This window comes from Mustela erminea, chromosome 4, assembly GCF_009829155.1.
Source record: "Mustela erminea isolate mMusErm1 chromosome 4, mMusErm1.Pri, whole genome shotgun sequence".
NCBI lineage: Eukaryota > Metazoa > Chordata > Mammalia > Carnivora > Mustelidae > Mustela > Mustela erminea.
In genome coordinates, this window is record NC_045617.1 from 50046454 (window position 1) to 50063427 (window position 16974).

Below are 16974 nucleotides of genomic sequence, written 5' to 3' on the forward strand. Positions count from 1 at the left end.
ATAAAAAACTGTAGTTTAATAGTAAATGACGTGGGAGAAGAGTCTTAGGTACATTAAAGCTGTTTTTAGGGGCAACTGGGTGGTTCAGTGGGTGAAGCATCTGCCTTCAGCTCAGGTCATGAACCCAGCCAGGGTCATGGGATCCAGCCCCATGTGGGTTCTCTGCTCAGCAGAGCTTGCCTCTCCCTTTCCCTGCCACTCCCCCTGCTTGTGTGTTCTCTCTCTCTCTCTCCAAATGAATAAGTAAAATCTTTTTTTATAAAACTGTTTTTAAAGTTAAATTTGGATATTTGTTTAGTACGTGTTTATCTTGTGGAAAAGGTTATATATTAAATTAAAACAATCTTTTGTTAATTGCCTATTTGCATTTTTCTTATATTTACCGTATTAGCAAAGTAAGCTTTATATCTCTAGGTTTTCCATATCTCATCTTGTTTGTTGTTTTGCCAGTGTAGTTCATATCTTTGTTTTACTTGTTGTTCTGTCATTTTACTTGTTTCTGTGGCAAGGTTGCAGTGTTGATGGGTGGGGATAAGGAGTACTAGAGAACCTGATTCTTAAAAATTTATGTTAAGGAAACAGCTTTGCCTTGAAAAATAGCCTTACTACACAAGCATCCATTTAACACTAAGAAGCTTATTCATGAAAAGAAGTCTTAGATCTCATCTACATTTATAGTTTTCTCTGAGAAAACTAGTTTGAACAAAGGCAGCAAAGAGTCATTTAAATCTTAAGTCTGCTTTAGTCCAGATGCATGGCCTCAGGCAAATTATTCAATTTTTTAGCTTCTCAGCTTCCTCGTTTGTAAAATTGGGATAATACCTACCATATTTGGTAATTGGAAACTTAAATAAGATAGTAAAGTGAGGCACAGAAGTAGGCTACAATAAGTGTTACTTTCTGCCCTTTCTATAATTCTGATTTAATGAATTATTTTGCTAATAAATCTTGAGTACTTTTTTTGAAGAGAAGGTTCTTAACGCTTTTTATTTTCACTGCTATGTTTTGCCACATTCCAGTATTTGATTTATTCTATACTTGGTAATTTCTTAACGTATTTGGACTTGGATGAGATCTGGAAGTTACAGGGTTATTTTTTTCCTCATATGACTGTATTTCTTACATAAATATCAGAAATATTGTACACTATTATAAATCTATAAGGTTTAACATATATAATTTAACATTTGACACATAATTCATTAAATTATAAGGTTGTAATATCTGTGCTTTCTTTTCTGTTCATTGATTCTTTGCCTGATATTCTGTTGTCTTGTGCCTTTTATGCTCGCAGTCCATCCTTTATCTTCAGTTACGCAACTGCTCGTCACTTATTTAAATTCATTCATTTTGACCTGTTATTTTCTCAGTAACCATTTTTTTTTTTAAGAACGCATCTTCTTCTAACATTTACTTCTGTTTTTCGAGTCTTAATAGTTTTATAATCTCTGTTGTCTAATCATTTCTGACTTAGCTGTGTTTGGAGGTTTTTATTTTTTGGTCTTGGCTTCTATATTTTAATCTGTCCCCTGAATGATCTTTATTTACCTTTATTTTTTTCTATGATACTGTTAGGGCCTGGATTGTATTTATTCATTTATTAACATATAATATATTATTTGTTTCAGGGGTACAGTATGTGATTCATCAGTCTTACACAATACACAGCGCTCACTACAGTACCCTCCCCAATGCCCATCACCCAGCCACACCATCCCTCCCATCTCCTTCCCCTCCAGCAACTCTCAGTTTGTTTCCTGGGATTAAGAGTCTCTTATGATTTGTCTCCCTCTCTGGTTTTGTCTTGTTTCATTTTTTTCTTCTCTTCCCCTATGGTCCTCAGCCTTGTTTCTTAAATTCCTCATGTCAGTGAGATCATATGATCATATGATAATGTCTTTGTCTGACTGACTTATTTCACTTAGCATAATACCCTTTAGTTCCATCCACATTGTTGCAAATGGCAAGATTTCATTTTTTTGATGCTGCGTAATATTTCATTATTTATATATACACACATACCACAACTTCCTTATCCATTTATCTATCAATGGATTATATTTCATTTCTCTTTATGGACCCAATTCCTCAGTATTAGTAAATATTAAATGAAGAGCCAGTAGGCAGTTGATGTAGTTAATGAATAGGGTGGGACAAGAAAAACTCAGAATGATATATTTCTGTTTGGCAGAGGCTTTTGTTTCTTCAATTCTCTTCTGCTTACTCCACTCCTTCCCCCTTCCCTACTTCCTTTTTTTGTCTTCTAAGAATAGGTAGCTATGAGAGACTCCAAAGATGTATCATGTTTTTGTTTTAAGGGAGTAAAGCTAATGTTCATTATGCCAAAGTACCAAATACGTAAAATAGACATTATTATTTATACTTTTTCTTTTGCTTAAATTTCTTTTCAAACTTATGATTGACCAAAAAAGGGGAAACACTTTGAAGAATGACGGTTTACTTAGGTGAGTTCAAATTGTTGCCTTTGTAGCTGTGTTTTCTTTTCTTTTTTGTAAATAATGAGAGGAGATTCTTTTTAAGGCCATAGTTGTGATGAGAGGTATCATCTGTGTGCCCTGCCTTCCTGTTGTATGTCTGGCAAACAGTTGGAATAGTAATTAGGAAGCACTAGTCAGTCATTACCCCTTTTCGTTTGTGTCCCCTATTTTTCCAGGTTGCTTACTGGGTTTAATGTTGAATTTCATATCTGTATAGGTGAAGCAAATTACCTTATTTTTCTCATAAAGTCTCTGACTTTTTATTTTGAATTTCTTCAGGGAACCTTTGAAGTTAACGATTGAACATCTTCTAGCCGTCTTGAAACTGGGAAGTCCATGATCAGGCTGAGCAGATATTTATATAAATAGAGCAGCAGTTTGTTCCACTCCTTAAGGAAGACCCAGGGGGAAGAAAGATCTCCCACAAAAGTCTTTAAAAAAGTAAAAGAAAACCTGTGTTAGTACTTACTTTTATAACATGAAGGTTTGATTTTTTAAGGACAGTCATTATAAATGTTAGTATATATATAATACCTTTGAGTTTACAAATACATTTTGTCTTGTTTGCTTTTCATAGCAACACTGCAAGATACCCCCATGTTATTGAAGAAACTGAACCTTAAGAAGTAGCATCCAACTCATTTATCCCTGGTATTTTTTTCTGATCTTATGCATTTAACTTTATGTCACATTTATTTAGCACCTTTTTGCTTTCTTTGTGAAATTCTTTATGCATTAGTCTTGTACCACCTGTGTCCATTTATTGATTTAGGTATAGGAGCCTTGGAAGTATGCTTCAGGGTGAGAACTTTAGAAAGAATAAAACGTGGTATGTTCTTTAAAGTTTATCTCTTACGAAATAAATAATTTGAGAGAAGATCATTCAGTTCCTTAAGAAAGGCTTAAGAATCTTGTTAGCAGACTGATTTAATTTTTTTTCTAAAATGAAAATTTTTTTGAACCCTTTGTTTCTTTGCAAAATAGGCTTTTGCTTTTAGTCAGATCCCTTCTGATCCATTCTTATTGTGGTAAAGAGTTAAAACTGCAATTGTTTATCCCAGAGCAAATCTTACATTATTCCCATTACTTTCTCCTTGAAAACCTTCAACTTACTGTTTTGGGGAAATAGTCCAGAAAGCCTGACCGTAGCTTAGAAAGCACTCTGCAGTCTGCCCCCTCCTTTCCCATCTCTTTTCTCCATGCTTGCCCCCTGTGCTCTGTGTGCTTACCTGGCCTCCTTATGTAGCTTGAGTACTGTATTTTTTCCAGTCTCAGAGCTTTGCACATGCTCTTGCCTCAGCCTAGAATATGCTCCCTTCCCACCAACATTCTTTGGCTGTTCCATTTTTTAGGTCTTAGTTTAAGTGTGCGTTTTTCAGAAAAGCCTAATTCGCTGATATCCAATCGCTCCTTCCCCTGCCATATATTTAAGACCCTCTACTGTATATTTCAAGATTTTTCTGAACCCTTTTTTTGCTGACACTTCTTGTTGTAAGTCCTTGTTTCATATCTGTCTTCCCTGCTATACTGCAGTCTCCATGCGGGTAAGTACTGTGTCTTTTCTTTGTTACATCCTTTAGTTCATACTTGGCCCATGTAGGTGCTGTATAAATGTTTAATTTAAAATTGAATGATTAAAATGTTTGGTATAAAACTACATAGCTTCTAAAGAATGAGTTTTTGTTAAAATTACTATAAAACATTTAAAAATATTTAAAACTAATAATATTATGACATTATATTATTTTCTGATTGAAGTAGTATCAGACAAGTTTCCAAGAGAGAAAAGAGGAGGAAGAGTAATACAAATCAAGTAATTTTACAATTCTAGTAAGTTACAGTCCTAGTAGTTATAATGTGTGTGTATTGGGGTTTGTTATGTTTGTGCTTGTTACATACTTGGTTCTTGAGATTTTTTGCTTTACTCTTAGAATCATCTCTTTACTTTCTTTATTTTATTTCAGTGTTTGAGTTCTCCTTATTTATCTTTGTAATATCTGCTGAATTTTATAAACATGATGTCTTTCATACAGCAGGTACAACTGAATACCGAATTGACTATGTAGAGATTTGGAGGGTAGTTACTGTGCATTCTAATTATTTTAGTTACAGTGGTTAAATGGAGAAGCTCTAATGGGTACTCTGTTACCCAGGTGATTATTTCCCTTTTCTCTTCTCTCTTGCCTTCCTCCTTTTTGGGGACAAAAGCTGTTCACAGAATTGTCCTCCTAATGTTGCAGCCCCTTGCTACTTTAACTGAAGTTGGGAATTTTGTTCATTATAGTAATAGTGGTTTGTTTGTCTTGTTCTTATGTTGGTTGGTTGCAACTTATTGTTGCAAGATGACATAAAGACCAGATGATGGTGTAAACATAAACCAGTCTGTGTTGAATTATTTCCCCATATTATCTCTGGCCCTTAAATTATGAATATTTGGTTGTTAATTCCTACTCATGTCTATGTTAGTAACCTCAGGAAAATTATTGCAATGAGCTTTTCAGTTGTGGCTCTATAGTCAGTTAAATGTTAAAATTTCCTTCTTATGCATTTTTTTGCCAAATAAAATTGAACCTACACAATCTTTGATGTATTTTTTTTGTACTTTAAAAATTTAATGGGATAGATTTTAGAAGCAAAACTTATAAACAAAATTGATGGCACTTTGTGTTATTTTATGGCTTTTGAACCAAACCAGATGTGAATTCTTTGTAGCATATCATTCAATCCATTGTCAGATTGGCAATGGTTATTGTGTTTTATAGTATACAATTCTGATACTTCAATATACTTATTATTGAGGACTTCTTTTTTTATAATTAAATAAATTTAAATTTTTTGCATCTTTATCCCTGGGCCTGTTTTTCTCATTCTTTGAATTTAAGTTAATCTCTTTAGACTGTTTGTACTTTTCATATTGCTCTTTTGAGTTCCTTCAGGTAGACTGATAGACTTCATTTAATTAGAAAATTAAGCAGAATGAATAGATGCTTAATAGAGAAAACTTGGGAAGCAGAGAACAGCTCAAAAATCAGTCTCTCTGGTTATCTGCTATTAATACTTCATCATATTTCATTTCAGTCTTTTTTTCTAAAATCTGTCTACCTAATAAGAGTGTGCCCTTTGGGATCAGACTGCCTGAATTCAACCCTTGGGCTTCATATCTGGGAAAGTTACATTTTGTCTTTCAGTTTCCTTACTGGTAAGGAATATCCCCTTATTGGGGATAATAGTAGTATCTACCTTAAAAGATGGATGAAACTAAATGAGAATATATGTAAAGTCCCTGGCCTTTACTAAAGCACTCAGTAATATTAGCCATTATTTTCCAGACCTGCTACATACCATAATAGTGTTCAATAGTATTTTTCTCACCAAATAGGTATTGTGTTGTATTTATGTTGTTGTTTGAAGCAGTTAAGAGTTTTTCTATCATTAGATTCTTGAAGTCCTTCTAGTAGGACCCTCTCTAGCTATAAGCCCTGGTGTCTTTTTCCTCTTCACAGCTATTTTCTCAAGGTATTTGATTCCTGGCTTTAGCATAACTTCTCTTTTAGAGATTTAGATGGCTGTTTTTTGTGACCCCATAGTCATATTTCCTACTCATTAGAACATTTTTGTGGTTCTTTAAAATGAAGAAAATTTTATGTAATTTTATGCCTAATCAGATATCTTACACTGCACAATACATTTATCTGATGGAAAATTTGAAGTCATCAACACCACATGTAGGCAATTTTTTGGATTTGTAATGAACTTGGAAGGTCATTTCTATAGAAATTGCCCTCTGAGTGCCTGGTTGTGAATCTAGCATTATTTTGTTGGGAATTTTAATTATTGTCTAGCAATAAAGCAGTTTGGAATTTGTTTTCATGTGGTCTTGCTTACATGTTTATTACCAGTTTTGTAGTTCACTTAAGTTTAGTTTTAAAGATTTCCAAACTCTTCTTTTAAAGTTATGAGTTACTAATTTTACATTTAGAAAGCCTTTATCAACACATGGAGATTAGAATGAAATCTAGGTACTGATTATCCAGAATTCACTCTTTTCTACTTTAATTTAGGAACTGTTTTTGTGGTTATTAATTATGAATTATAACTACTTTTGCATTTTATTTACAGAAATTCTGGGAGTTTTTTCATTTATGAGTGAATGAAATTAACCTTACATTTCCAACAAATCTATTTTTTTAACTTCTCAGTGATCCTCAAATTAGATAATAATCAAGACTGAGATAATTAAAATGGATGCATAATGATGAAGAATAGCCAGATAAATATTAAGACATCATTAGTTATTAAAATCAAAATTTTGATACTGGCATATAAATAGACATGAGGTCAGTGATCTAGCACAGAAATTATAAGATAAGATAATCACAACTTAATGGGGTAGAAAAAGATGAGTAAATGGAAAGTCTGGAACAAATGGCTACTTGGAGGAGAAAAAATATCTTTTTAGAGGTTCACCCCAATATATACTAAAAGTCCAGATAAATTAAGGAGGTAAGTGAGAACTTTAAACCACAGGGAAGTAAAAGAAAATGTAAATGGATATTTATTATACTGTTGGCTGATTAGGACTCTTCATATTAAATCAGTAGAAGAAATTATTTTAAAAAGGAAAAAATATTGAAAGAATTGACTAAAATTTGTGAAATTGTGAGATGCCAAAGAACAGCATTAATATGAAAGTCAAGTATATTGTGGAAAATGTTTCTAGAAATATAACTAGGGGCGCCTGGGTGGCTTGGGAAGAGTCCTATATCCAGCTCCCTGCTCAGCAGGGCGTCTGCTTCTACCTCTGCTTCCCCCCTCCTTGGCTTGTGCTCTCTGTGCGGTGTCTCTCTCTCTCTCTCTTTCTAATAAATAAAATCTTAAAAAGAGAAACATAACAGAGAAATTAAAGTTGAGAGAGAGAGAAACTTCCTTAAAGTCCCCCTAGTATCAGGTTCGAATACAAGTCTGGCAAACTTAGAGGTTAACTCTTATTTCATTAAGGAATACAGCAGATCTGTTAAAATGCTGTTTATGAGGGAAATCTTTGTAAAAATTTTAAAAGTGACTGATAGAATTAATGGATTTTTCTTCTTTCATTTATGTTATTTTCTACACTGAGTGCACATTAGTGTTATGATTGGAAAAAAGAATTTTTGAAAAATAAGTATAAACTGGGGAAGAGTGACTTGGGGGGGATTTGATTTATTGTCCTTAAACCTAGAGAAGTAATGGATATGAATCTACTGGTTAGATAGGTATGTAGTCTAACATTAAATTGTGGGCCTTTTGTTAATCTCTAATAGCTATGTAGATTTGTGCACATAGACTTTGTTTCAAAGATTGTTTTGAATGATTTGCTATTGATGACAGTGTTCTTAATTTTGTTCCTTTTCTCGCTTCAAATTTTACTTATTTAGTTAGTTTTACTTTTTTTTTTTTTTAAGATTTTATTTATTTGTACAAGCAGGGGGAGGAGCACAGGGAAAGGGACAAGCACACTCCATGCTGAGCACCCGCTTGCTCCTCAACCTGGAGATCATGACCTGAGCCAAAATCAGAAGTTGGTCATTTAACCAACTGAGGCACCCAGGCACCCCTCTTTGTATTTTAAAGAGACTGATATTTCAAATGGGTAACAGTGATTTCTGGAACGTTTATTTTATTTATAGTTCTATTTTACTAGGAAATTGAGTAAAATATGTTTACTTTTCTCTTTTCCTCTAGATTAAATCTATTTAGCAGAGTAGTTGAAATGAAGAACTATTTAGGGAGATTCTGGGTATATAATCTGTTCAGTAAATCCTCTATTTTTTATTCTTTAAACCTAATTGTTTTATTATATGTGTAATTTATTAAATTCACCAAATGCATACTGATATCTACTGAGTGCCAACCATCATTGTCAGCTTTTAGGCAATATTTAGGACAAAAAAGACAAAATCTGGTACATACAGAGTTTATTATATAAATTGTAGGGGTGGGAAACGGGCAGGAAATAAACAGTGAACATATGAGCAAATAAATATATGCAATCTGTTGATAAGTGGTGGAAAAAGAGCAAATACAGAGCTGAGTAAAGAGGGACCAGGAGTTCTAAGTGGTAGTAGGGAAGGAGTTGCAGTTTTCAGTGAACTGATCAGGTTAGGCTTCATTGAGAAGTGACAGAAATCTGAGAAGAAAGTTGGAGAAGGTCAAGAAATTAGCTATATGTGGGGAGAGTATTCTACCTAAAGGGAACAGCCAGTGCAGAGACCCAACATGAGGAACATTCCTTCTGTGGGAGAATGGGGGCAGGGGATTAGAGTGGCTGGAGCAGATTAAATAAAGGGTCTCGAGTAGTAAGTGAAATCAAAGAGATGATGAGAGACAAGATTATGCATGGCCTTAGTAGGCTTGATGTGTAATGTAAAGGATTTGGTATTTATTCTGAATGAAAGGAAGATCATTGTAGTTTTGAGCACAGGAGTGATGTTGTAAGGTTGCTTCTGAAGTTCACTACAGTCTTACTAGCAGAGGTGACATTTTAACTGGCCTTAAGAAAGTAGGAAAGAATATGCCAAGTGAAGGAAGATAGAAATTTGCTTTGGCAGCCTTAATTTAAGAATATTTCTCATTGGGCGCCTGGGTGGCTCAGTGGGTTAAGCCGCTGCCTTTGGCTCAGGTCATGATCTCAGGGTCCTGGGATCGAGTCCCGCATCGGGCTCTCTGCTCAGCAGGGAGCCTGCTTCCTCCTCTCTCTCTCTGCCTGCCTCTCTGCCTACTTGTGATCTCTCTCTGTCAAATAAATAAATAAAATCTTTAAAAAAAAAAAAAAGAATATTTCTCATCGCCATACTTCGGAAAATAAATGTGCTTTCAAACCAAGTCCTATATGCTACTTGATTTAAGGTTAAAACTATAATAATGTCATATAAGGAACTTATTCCTTTGTGACCCCTTAGATCTGTTTAACCATGCTCATTTTAAAAATTGATGTTCTAGTTTAATAAAATTTAAGGAGTTTCTATAATCCAAGAGACATTTCCTTTTTACTCAAAAATCCAATTAGTCTATTAACAGTTTCTTTAGAAAGTGAATAATTGCCATTTTGCCTTTCTGCCATATAACTGTAGATTAAGTTGAACCATCTTGTGTATGTTATTAACTAAGATTTTTTATTTAAAAGGTTCTGCACTCAGTTGTGGGAAAAATGAGTAAGACAGAATTTCTTTCCTTAGGGTATTTAAGATCTGGAAAGGGAGATAGACATTATGCAAATGGTATAGTAAAAGAAAATTTGAATTCATTGGATCAGAGTCCTAGAACATCCTTCTCTCTACCTTTGTAATAATTCTCTACCTATTTGATCTGGTTGGGCCTACAAATTCAGCCTCCTCAGGTTAACTTCAACTTTTGAACCATACTTTTATTTTCTTCTTTAATTCCCTCTATCAAGTTTATCCAGCAGGTTATTACTGGTGAATTCTACATTCTGTTCTCTCTTGGTTATCTTTCAGTTACTGTTACACAAGTTTGTAATTTGTCTGAAATCAAGGACTTGGCTGGGATAGAGTCATAGAATAGATATTCAGCAGTTAATTGGTAGCCAAGCATAACAAAAGGTAGTACAGAATTATAGTTTTAACTATAAGTATATTTCAAATAATGTCTCTGGAAAGTTTGATTTGTAAAGCTGACTATAAAGGAGCTTTTTGAAAGGGATATTCTTTCTTTTTCAGTTGACTCCTGAAATAAAAATTAAGATTTAAACCCATTTTAGAAAGATTCAGGAAAAAACCGTTTAAGAGAGCCAGCAGCATTTCTCTTTCTCTTTGCTTAAGTTTTTTTTGCTTAGGAAATAGTCGGTCAACTCCGATTTTTAAATGGTCTTTATAACAAATTTATTTTTAAAATTTTTGACATATATGCATGTACTTGATCATTAAAATAATTTTGATATTGTAATTATTTTTAGTAATCATATTTTTATACTTGGACAGTATTGAGTGTCTTTAAAAATTTGTCATTTTGAGAACTTTGTAAATTTTGGATGGAGGGAATTAACTATATCTTGGTAACACTGTCAACATTTGTGTCATTTGTCATCACTTAATTTCTTACAGATTAAACAGGTGAGTCTGAGATATCATGGATCTTTAATATTTGGATAAGATCCTTAGAATTGGCTAAGTTCTCCTTTGACAAGACAGTTGATGTCTGTGGGTTTGTGTGATTCTTGATCTAAATCAGTTTGGAACCAAAACACTAGAGGAAGTCTTTTACCAGAAGATTTCTGTGCATAAGGAAAAATGTATCAGGTTTGTTAGATACAGTAAATCACTGTTATTGTGTAACCAGCTTAAGCCTAAATAAACTAATTTACAACTGTCAGAGCTTATCTCAGATATTCCCAGATGTTAAAAATAAATGGTAGCATAGAATTTATGTGCTAATAGCAAAGAGGTATATTCTGCTAGAATATAAAATAATTGATGTAGTAAAAGAACATGTAAATGTAATGTAATTATTCCTTGAAATGTAATGCAGAGCATTTTTCTACATTTCTCTTCACAAGTCCCCAAGATTTTTTTTCTTTCTTTTAAATATAGTGTGAGCCAAACACTTACTGTACAGGAATAAAACAATAAGTACTGAGATTTTTTATGTGATGCCAAGATACTTGTATTTTATCCACTTTAGGACATAATTGCTGGACTCTAAATCTAGGTTAAATAGTATTTTGTAGGTGTGTTTAAATTTCTTTGGGACTAAATTCAAGCGAAAAGCTGCAGTGCTTACCATACAAAGTAGATGGCAGTCACGGTCAGAAAAATGCCTTATATTAAAAGTAATTTTAAAAAGTATATTAAAAGGAATCTATAAGTGAATAATGAGCCTGCAGATCAGTCAACATATTTATTGAGCACCTTCTTTATCTAAGATTATCAGAATAGAAAATACATTCCAATAGAAAACATTTTGGGCTGAAGTCAGCACATCAGGCTCTGAACAGAAGATAAACTTCAGTCATATCTTGAAAGATGGTTAAAATGGATGAGTTGACCAAAAAGGACTAATAGGTTCTAGAGAAAGAATCATTATACGGGTGTTTGGCAATGTCCTCAGTTTAGTTACTTTTTAAAATAATGCAATGAATTATTCCTCTCTCTTCATTTGTGCATAGTTTTTTAAAACATCATTTGGCATGTCAAATTTAATGTGTTCAAGAATTGCTGGTTGATGAAAAGTAGAAATTGCTGGATCCAGTTTTAACTGCTTTTGTTGGAAACTATCTCATGGGGGCATTTTAAAGAAATAATGTGTTAAATGTTTTTGGTTTTTTAAGAGTACTAGCCAGAGAGTAAAGAAGTCTAAATTTTAATCCTAGCTTCATGTTATACTTACTTTGTGACTTCAGTCACATAAACTGACTTGGCTTATTTGTAAAATTAGGGTAATAGTGCCTGACTTAATTACCCATAAAACTGAGAGCCATAAACATTAGAAAGCATCTCTGTTTTTACAACATTTGAGAAGTTGGAATATGTGAATGCTTAAAAGATGATAATTAAGAAAATTAATTTCTGTATTCATTTCCCCCCTTTTTCTCTTGGTAGCGGATACTTTGTTTTCACGGAAGCTGAATGGGAAATACAGGCTTGAACGACTTGTTCCAACAGCAGTATATCAGCACATGAAAATGCATAAACGAATTCTTGGACACTTGTCATCTGTGTACTGCGTAACTTTTGATCGAACTGGCAGACGGATATTTACTGTAAGTAATTTTTGAAGTATTATCTTAATTCATATATGGCGTTGAAGAAACATCGCTTATAGTTGAACTTGAAACAGAACTTTCATGTTTTGTCTTCTAATGAAAAACTGGATATTCAAGTAATTTTGTTTACTATGATAAAAGATTTTACTTGAAGTTGGACTTGATTCAAGTTTGGAAAGTTCCTAAATGTTGTTGTACAGGTACAGCTATATGATGGTGCTATATTATGGATAAGTGTGAGTCCTGACATTATATCAAATATGCAGTCTTAACATTTTATAAAAATACCATATAATAACTTAAACCCTGTACCAGGGACTTTTCGAAAGTGTGTTAAGCAAATTAGAGGAGATTATTAAATGTATCTTTTTATATTATCCTTAGTACCTCATTCTTCAGTATATTTGATGTTGTGTTTAAAGAGGCTCTTTGGGCTTATTTGCTCTTGTTTCTTTTAACCTGTTAAATGGAGGAAAGCAAAGCTTTTCAGCTTTAACCGAGAAAATTACCTTTGGAAATATTTCTGTTTATTTTTAGGTGATTAACTATTATATACACTAAGGGTAGTAGTTACTACACTTTTCCTGTACTTAAATGCTACCCTGTAAGCTGAAGGTATGCTTTTATTCACAAAGTCCTTAATTTTCTTTGAAGTAAGAAACTGGGAAATGGAAATTATAATGGAAATTCCTTTCTCTGTCTTTGGAGAGCAGCTGCAAATTTTACACAGTTGGGTACAATTACAGATTCCTCTTTTAAATAAATATGCTTGTAAACTGAGATTTATTTATATCTGCTTCCCTACCCATGTACCTAGTCACCTGTAAAATAGCATAAACAGCAGGATGTGGGAAAGGATTTCCATACATATCTTTTCCCTGGCTCTAATCCACTCAGGCATTTGCACATCATTTCTTAGATTAGTATTCTCCTCTTTCACCTTTTCTTTTATCTCCATTGTTCTCTATGAAGCAAAATAAAAGTGAAATTTTCTGATAGGTTATTGTTTTTAAAGGGGAGAACAGGCATCTATGTATTTGCTAAAGTGCTTGATACACTTTAGCAAATATATTTGTGTATCAAGCACTTTAGCAAATATATTTGTTTTCAAATGGTAATGGAAAATTACATTTACCTCTTTCAAGCTCAGTATACCAATATTTAAATTCATGTCTCAAAACAAAATAAATTTGACATTTGTAATGTTCAAAAGAATCTTTCAAAAATAGTAATAAACTGAAATAACAAGAAAAAAGCATTACATTGTGTTTGTACTTCATTTTGCTGAGGATAAAGTTACGCCATTGCATTGAGGTTATAAAAATATATGACTTAATTTTTTATGTTAGTGAAGTATCTTGTGGGGATTCTTTAAAAATGATAGGATGGTAAGTATTTATTTCTTGTAATTTATGAAGGATTATGTGTTTTGATTTGAATTAGAGAAATAATCTAGAATTTTTTCGAGGGAAAATGTAGTGAAATAATGTGCTGTTGCCATCTCCTGAGTTTAGTAGGTGGTAGGTAAGGAGCTGGAAGAGCAGCACTTTGAACCAAGGGATAGCAAACTACTCCTGTGGGTCAAAGCCAGCCTTCCACCTGTATTTGTAAATAAAATTTTATTCAAACAAAGGCATGCTTAGTTGTTTCACATATGTATAGCCTACATTTGCTTTTGCGCTACCAAATGGCAGAGTTGAGTAATGACCAAGGCAGGCACATGTGAGTATTTATGACTGCAAAATTGAAGATAATTATTGGCCCTGTATAGAAAAAAATCGGCATGCAGCCCCTGTGCTAGACATTTAATTTCTACTTTTAGGAGCTTTTAATTTGGGGAGAAGGAATGACATGTGAAGAAGTTGTTTTCTGAATATTTTTCTTTATTTGAAGACACTTTTAAAAGGGAAGAAAATTATCTCCGTATTATTTTATAAGAATCTTACCAGAGTCTAAAATTGAATTTTTTATGTATGTGATATAATTTACTAATTGGGCCAAACTCATAGTCTTATTTGTAGTTTTTTACTGCTGGTTTGCAGTTGTAGATTCCAAAATGCTACCATATGATAAAAAATGCTTAGATATGAAAAGTACTGTTATTTAAAATTTCCTTGTATTTTTATGGTTATCTCAAGTGGCAATAGGATGCCTATGTGTTCACTGTTCTATTAACTTCATAAAGTGGGATGGCTGCTGGGTATTCCCTCATTCCACTGGAAACACACTAGCCACTGACTAATGTTTTGAAATTGGTGTTGAAAACTGATGAGATAAAGCTTTAGGATAGTAGGTCATGAATAACTAATGAGCGGTTCCTATGAGAGATTCCTATGTTATTAATTGGAATAACAGTTCAGTAATAGATGAACCGGTTTTTACTTTTTTATCTGTTTGGTATTTGAAGACCTTACACATTCCTGAAGTTTTCATGTAGATGTATTTGCAGGTTTTTTTCCAAGGGACAGATTCTCTTGGGTCCTTTCTGAGTGACAGCTAGAGGCAATATGGATAGCACTGTGTTTAAGACCATCAGCTTTGGCATTAGATGGCTCACATTATTTCACCACTGTAATCTCCAGTATTCTCATCTCTAAAAAAGGAGGAAGAAGGGCAATAATAATAATAATACCACCCCTACAAGATATTTGTATGACTACATGAATGGAATAATGCATGTAATTAGTATAGATCAAGATCTACAGTAAGAAGTCATTGTTTTAGTTGCTGCTGTTGATTTTATAGATAGATTTAAATAAATTTTATCCATTTTGTTTCTTAATTAAAATCTTAATTACAAATTTTGTACAGGATCTAAAATGAAGTCATTTGTAATTGATAAGTGAAATTTTGTATTAGGACAGTGTACAAATATTTTGTACTAGAATTTTTTTTTTAAGATTTTATTTATTTATTTGACAGAGAGAGATCACAAGCAGGCAGAGAGGCAGGCAGAGAGAGAGGAGGAAGCAGGCTCCCTGCTGAGCAGAGAGCCTGATGCGGGGCTCCATTCCAGGACCCTGAGATCATGACCTGAGCTGAAAGCAGCAGCTTAACCCACTGAGCCACCCAGGCGCCCCAATGTACTAGAATTTTTTAATTTTTTTTTTTCACAGTACAATAATGAGAAAAACCCAGGGAGGGAGATAGCATAATTACTGAGTCAGATTTGCTTCCTAATTCTTAGTTTTTAAATTGTTTTACTTGGTTTTAGAATCACTGCCTCAAATAATATTTACCAAAGAAAAACAGAGTTAATGAATTCTCTCAGGAGCAAGACATTCACTCATAATACAAAAAAGTATGTTGAGGGCCATATGAAAAGATCCCCCGCCCATTTTTATAGATTTATTTATTCGAGAGAAAGAAAATGAGTGAGTGGAGGGAGGGGCAGAGGGAGAGAGAGAATTTCATACAGGCTCTCCACTGAGTGCAGAACCTGACCTAGGTTTCAATCCCACAACCCTGAGATTGTGGGATTTCTGTCCAAGTAGAAATCAAGAATCAGATGCTCAACCGACTGAGCCACCCAGGCACTACCGTCCCTTCACAGAGAAAAAAAAAAAAAAAAACCAAATGTATCTTTATTTTCAAATTAAAGCAAAAGAATATACAATATTTCCATAAATGCCCTAAGTTATAAACAATCTTCTAGACACTTGGGTTCTAGAAATGAAAGACAAAATATCTGTCCCTGGAGAGTTTATAGATTGTCAGCAGACAATATTGATACAATTGATAAGAAGTTTGAATGGGGCTATATAAGATACTGAAATATCATAGGAGGAGAAGTATTGAATTCAGTGTGTTGTAGGAGATGGTAAGGGAAACTTCACCTCAGCTAAATTTAGCTGAATATTGCAGACCAGGGAAAGGCATTTATAAACCTTGGAAGAGTATAACATGTAGTTGTATATTACTGGATATGGCAAAGAATAAATGTGGATTATCATTAAGCAAGAACTGGAGATATTAGTGGGGGACACAATGATCAAGATCCTTTTGGTAGTGTATGAAAGGGAGTGGGTTTCTTTCCTGAAGGCAGTGGAGAGAAAATGACAGATTTAGACAGAAGAGTGAGTATAATTTCTCTTTTTAACAATCCCTTTGGCATTTTTGTTAAGGATGGATTGAAACTAAATCTATATATAGAGGAATTGGTGAAAAGGTTCTGTCAGAATTGGTGAAAGTGTTCTGGCAGAACAGTGAAAAGGTTCTGTTCAAGCCATGATGATTTCTTTCATCATGATGATTTCTTTAATCATGGCTTGAACAGAGTCACGATGAAAGTAGGGATGGGACTAGTGGATTAAAACTAGAATCTAGGATTTGAGAGTTTCATTTGAATCTAGGGAATTGAGAGAGAAGAGTATGGGATCACATGTTTTTACCTTGTGTGACTGGTTAGAAAGTCTGTCATTTATAATGGTAGGGATTTAAATAGAGAAATTTGTGACTGTGGACATGTTAAATTTGAGATGGTTGTCTATATTGCCAAATAAAAATATTCAAGAGGCATTGAATGCTCAGGAAAAAATTAAGGCTAGAGGATTCAGTTTGGGAATCATTGAACATGGTAATTGATTATACTACCTCATATATGTGTGTGACTAACTTTTAAAACAGCTGAAAGAAAAGGAGAGGAGTCCGTTATTGAGACTGAGAGCTGCTTAAGAGGCCAGAGAAAAATAAAAGAAGTGGTGTCTTAAAAGACAAAGG

General features: G+C 33.6%; 1 protein-coding gene across 6 annotated transcripts in view; it reads left to right on the plus strand.

Moving 5' to 3' along the window:
- The window catches only part of PHIP (pleckstrin homology domain interacting protein), a 131528-nt gene that overhangs the window by 21235 nt on the left and 93319 nt on the right, over positions 1-16974 (plus strand). For 5 of the 6 annotated variants that reach the window (XM_032339209.1, XM_032339210.1, XM_032339211.1 and 2 more), the window contains one exon: positions 12092-12252. In XM_032339209.1, coding sequence (XP_032195100.1) covers positions 12092-12252 — 161 coding nt within the window. Of the gene's footprint in view, positions 1-4199; positions 4329-12091; positions 12253-16974 lie in introns of those variants that run through there. The other variant, XM_032339212.1, reaches the window with a different exon arrangement.